Below are 5,411 nucleotides of genomic sequence, written 5' to 3'. Positions count from 1 at the left end.
AAATGGTCAAGTAACCACGCATCTTTGTTATCAGCAGTCCCTGTAGAACATCAATGCAGCCAAACGCTGTTAAATTGGGATAATGACGACACCATAAAAACTTTGGGAATGTATTGGTTGCCAAACCAGGACGCATTCAAGTACAAGATTCACGCCAAAGTTTCACTAGGATCGACCAAACGAATCATCTTGTCTAACATCGCGAGATTGTTCGACCCCTTAGTACTTATCGCACCGGTTATTGTCTCGGCAAAGCTCATCATGAAGGACGTGACAATGGCCAAACAAACACAGCAAGATGGCTCCCAGGTCTCCCTAGGTTGGGACGATCCAGTTCCCGAAGAATTAGCACTACGTTGGAAAGCTTTTCGTACGTCGATGCAACACATCGATTGCATCACCATACCTCGTTGGCTACGATTTACGACAACAAATATATCGTCAATTCAATTGCACGCATTTTGCGACGGCTCGTCAGCAGCCTATGCAGCAGCCGTGTACATTCGAGTTGTCCAGAACGATGACTCATACCACACATCGCTCATATTTGCTAAGTCAAAAATCTCACCGACAAAACCAATGACCATACCTTGACCGAGCTGTGTGGAGCTGTGTTCGCTATCAAACTAGTGAAATGGATACAAACAGTCAAGCGATGGACCTCTGCACCACTTTCTACGTTTTATTGGACAGATGCTACAATAGTTTTTCATTGGATACATGGCGACGTAAACAGATGGAAAACCTTTGTGGCTAATCGAGTAGCATTCATCTTGGACCACTCAACACCAAATCAATGGGGACATGTAAGCACAGCTGATAATCCTGCAGACTGTGCAACCCGAGGATTAACACCCTTGGATCTGGCCAAATTTCATTTGTGGTGGCGCGGACCGTCTTGGCTAAGCAAACCTTCAGATGAATGGCCTACAATCAACGTAAAACAACATGCAGCCGATGAAGCGACGTTAGGAGCCAAGACTAACAAAATAAATGTGTTCATATCTGCACCTCAGCAAACATTTATTCATCGTTTTTCTTCCTATCCAAAACTACTTCGCGTAACTGCATTCATGCTACGCTTTTACAACAACGCGCACAACAGCTCATCTCGACAAACTGGTCTTCTTTCTATCCACGAATTATATGCAGCATTATTTTGCCTGGTTCGGATTGTGCAAGCGGAATCTTTTCCCTAAGAAATACGCGTCTTATAATCATCCAAACCAATCTTCAAGAACAGTAAGATAGCAAATCTAACTCCGTTCTTGCTTGAATCTTACGAATTTGTGGACGCTTACAAAACTCAAAGCTACCTTATCATCGAAAACATCCGATTATTTTACCTAAATCGCATTTTCTTACAGAATTACTCATCAAGTTCTCGCATCAGATGACGCTTCACGGAGGAGCACAATTAATGGGAGACCTACCGCTCCATCGGATAACTCCGCTGAATCGGCCCTTCTGGGCAACAGGGGTGGACTACACTGGTGCTATCGAAATTAAAGCTGCTCGTATGCGCGGAACGAGCTATTACAAAGGATACATCGCCATTTTTATTTGCCTGGCAACCAAAGCTATCCACTTGGAGGCAGTCACTGGGCTCACAGCAGAACATTTTATATGGGCGCTAGATCGCTTCACTGGACGTCGAGGTTTTTGTAGACACATATACAGCGACAATGGAACCAATTTTGTCGGCGCAGATAAGACGCTTCAGCTTGCCTACGACAAGCTAAAATCGGACTTCAAATCTGTAGTCTCCCCAAAGCTGGCTATCCATAGTATACAGTGGCACTTCAACCCTCCGCACTCTCTGAATTTCGGAGGACTTTGGGAAGCGAACATTAAATCAGTCAAACATCATCTGAAGCGCGTAGTAGTCAACACACGCCTTACTTATGAAGAATTATCCACTGTCCTGATCAGGATCGAGTCTTGTCTCAATTCGCGGCCGCTCTGCCCACTCACAGCAGACCCTGACGACCTTAATGGACTTACACCAGCACACTTCTTAATAGGAGATGCTATGTTGGCACCGCCAGAATGTCAAACACAAAACACATCATTTCGGGAACAATTTTTAAATCAGCAAAAAATGATACATCTCTTTTGGAAGCAGTGGTCTCAAGATTGGTTATCTCATCTCCAGAAACGACCAAAGTGGTATCAGGAGCATCCCAATCTGCAGATTAACGACTTGGTTATAATAAAGGACGACAGAACTCCGCCAACACAATGGATCCTCGGACGGATTTTAGAATTACACCCAGGATAAGACAACCTAGTCCGTGTGGTGACACTCAAAACCAAGCATGGCCAACTAAAGCGCTCTGTCCTGTTCCTCGCGAACTAGTGAGATGTTCAAGGGGGGGCTTAGCTGAGGCCACCAGGCGGGTCGCAGGTTGCGGATAGCGAACGGCCTTCTTCGCAAGGTTAGTTGTGAATAAGCGCAAGCGAATAAGCAACCCCGGACAAACAGCGGGTACACCGGAGTCGGTGTACTGATAAGACGCTTGTTTGGCCGTCTTTAAATTGTAGCCTCACACACCCCTCTTCCCTCACAATTACCTACCAACTTCCCTTCCCGCAATCTCACTCCGGTGCCGGACTAAGGTGTCATCCGACCCGTGCCGATAGTCGGCCTGGCTGGGGGCCCGGATTAACAACTAGCCCAGTCTCTCACGGAGGGTTCAGGCAAGTGGCGACCGCCTGTCCTAACCGCGCCTTACCCGGGTATGGCGGATCTCTGCCCGGGTGGACCTTACTTTCTCCGCAACTCGTGGGATTCACTATGAGGAAGAATAACACAAATAAGTTACCGCAGGACATCCCTGCCTCGAGTGTCGCAAGACACTTTGAAAATCAACTCCTCGACGGGGAGCGACCACAGGTGGGACCATCCCCACCCAGGAGCGCAGCCACCGCCAGGAGTGCGTCTCGGACGCAAGATGTGGGACATCCCCCACAACAGTCTTATGTTCCAGTCCGGGAATGTGCGCGACCAGCAGGACCATCCCGGCTGGCTCGCCCACCCCCCGCGGCTGGACAGAGGACCAGGCCTGCCGCGAAGAAGGATGTCCTCCCAGCCAGAGGACAACCTGGAGGCATAGACGACCCCAACAGGAGAGGCCTGCCGGGGTCCAAAGCGAAATGGTACCTCAGATACCTCAAGCAGGGCATGTCACCTGACGAGGCATTGAGGAAGGCAAAGGAGCCACGACCAGCGGCCCCAAGTAGTGCACCTGCCAGCAAGCGGGGTAACAGCACCCTCACCCCTCCGACAGACACCCCAAAAAGGTCGAAGTCAGAGGGCACCAATGAGGTCAAGGCAACTCCCTCCTGCCCAAAGCTTGAGGAGCCTTGCACCTCAAAGGCGGCGGCAGCACGGATGAAGCAGCCACCCTTCAGCTCCACAGCCCCTCTTACTGGCACACACACCTCCTATGAGGAGGCTGCCAAGAGGGTCAGAGTGGCGGTGCTACCTGCGGAGTTCCCACAGGTGCACTTGAGCCACGATGAACTGTCCGAGTTGGAGGAGGCCATCATGGACGACATAATCACGTCGGCATGGGACACGGCAGTTGCATTTAGGGGCATCCACTTCAGGGTAGGATACCTCATAATCGACTGCCTGGATCAGGACTCAGCGGACTGGCTGAGGGCCGTTGTGCCCTTGCTCAGGACGTGGAAGGGCGTGCCCCTAGAAACCAAGGTGGGAGAAGATATCCCCGCGGCATATAACGTCACGGTCTTCTGCCCCAGAAGCGCGGAAAGAGAGAATGAGGAACTCCTCATGTTGCTCGGGCGCCAGAACAGGCTGGAGACGGACGCCTGGAGAGTGGTCTCCCGGAGGAACGATGGAGGCGGAGCACTCCTTGTCATCGGGATCGACCAGCTCACCCGAGACGAGATCGTAGCTAGAGGGCATCAGCTCAACTTTAGGTTCGGTACCGTCTCGGTGAGTGGGCTGAGAAAGGCAGCAAAGGTGGCCGCAACGGAAGGAGCGCCCTCTGGTCCCCCAGATGGCAAAGTGGAGGTCGATGAATCCCTCGACGAGCCACAGGAGCCTATGGGCACAGAGGAGGACCCTAGCGCCGTTACAGTTGAGAGGAATGAGGATAAGGAGCATCCTACGCCCTCCGACAGTAACGACGATATGGAGGCCGACGTCACTCTGACGGATGGTAGTGAAGGGGAACACCCGCCCCCTTCACCAAAGATGGAGCATCCGCTCCAATGATGGCTGCACACAGCAGCACGAGGCTAGCCCAGGTGAACCTAAACCGAGCCAAGGCGGCATCAGCCGTCCTGGCCAGGTTGTTCACCAACCAACATCTCGGGCTAGCTCTCATTCAGGAGCCTTGGTGCAATCAGGGCATTAAAGGCCTGTACACCAAGGAATCAAAGGTAATATGTGACCAACGGGGTGCACACCCCAGAGCATGCATATTAATAAGAAAAGATATCAACTATAATATCTTTTCAGAGTTCCTAAGCAGGGACTGTGTCGCAGTAACTGTGAGCGGCGCAGGAAGACTACCAGCGATCGCCATAGCATCGGCGTATTTTGCTGGGGATGCAGCATGCCCACCACCGGAAATCATCGGGCTCGTGGAATGCTGCAGGAGGAAGAAGATGCCCCTAATCATCGGGTGTGACGCCAATGCGCATCACGTGATATGGGGAAGCACCGACGTCAACAACAGAGGTGAGCAGCTAATAGAATTTATAGTAAATAGTAACCTAGAAATCGGTAATGTCGGGTCCACACCGACATTCATTACTAGAGTAAGAGAAGAGGTCCTAGACTTAACCCTGATGAGCAGGTCTCTAGGACCACTTATTAAGAACTGGCATGTGTCGCCAGAGGAATCAATGTCGGATCACCGAATCATTAGATTTGAATTAGACTTCAACATCGCTAGGGACGCCCCCAAAAGGAATCCCAAGAAGACAAACTGGGATCGGTTCAAGTCCTCTCTTGAGCTCGATCTCTCTAACGAACCGTCAGGTATACCCAGACATTCCTTAGAATTAGATCAGGCAGTGGATAACCTCTGCAAGAAGATAACCAATGCTTTTGAGGACAGTTGCCCTCTTGGCAGACGGAAAGCAGATAGAGACGCCCCATGGTGGAACGACAACCTGGAACGGCTCAGAATCTCCACCCGCCGGCTCTTCAACAGAGCAAAAACGAGCGAGGATAACTGGAGAAAATAAAGACACAGCCTGACGCTCTACAACAAAGAGATCAGGAAGGCCAAACGGAAGAACTACAGAGACTTCTGTGAGGCAATCAGCACAGCCCATGAAGGGGCAAGATTGCACAAGGCTATGGCCAAAGATGCACCAGAAAGTAACCTAGCCCTAAGCAGCCTAGCAATTGGACACATCCCAAATGCGTG

At 50.8% G+C, this 5,411-nt stretch overlaps 1 protein-coding gene across 1 annotated transcript; it reads left to right on the top strand.

The window, feature by feature from the left end:
* The first annotated feature begins 261 nt into the window (after positions 1 to 261).
* On the top strand, positions 262 to 2,281 carry LOC122320287. Its single transcript, XM_043208451.1, has 2 exons — positions 262 to 370; positions 1,368 to 2,281. The coding sequence occupies exons 1-2, from the start codon at positions 262 to 264 to the stop codon at positions 2,279 to 2,281; spliced, it is 1,023 nt and encodes a 340-aa protein (XP_043064386.1).
* Positions 2,282 to 5,411: the final 3,130 nt, after the last annotated feature.

Source organism: Drosophila ficusphila, unplaced genomic scaffold (assembly GCF_018152265.1).
Source record: "Drosophila ficusphila isolate 14025-0441.05 unplaced genomic scaffold, ASM1815226v1 contig_47, whole genome shotgun sequence".
In the NCBI taxonomy this organism is placed as follows: domain Eukaryota; kingdom Metazoa; phylum Arthropoda; class Insecta; order Diptera; family Drosophilidae; genus Drosophila; species Drosophila ficusphila.
The sequence above is the reverse complement of the archived record's forward strand: the minus strand, read 5'-3'. Positions and strand labels throughout refer to the sequence as shown.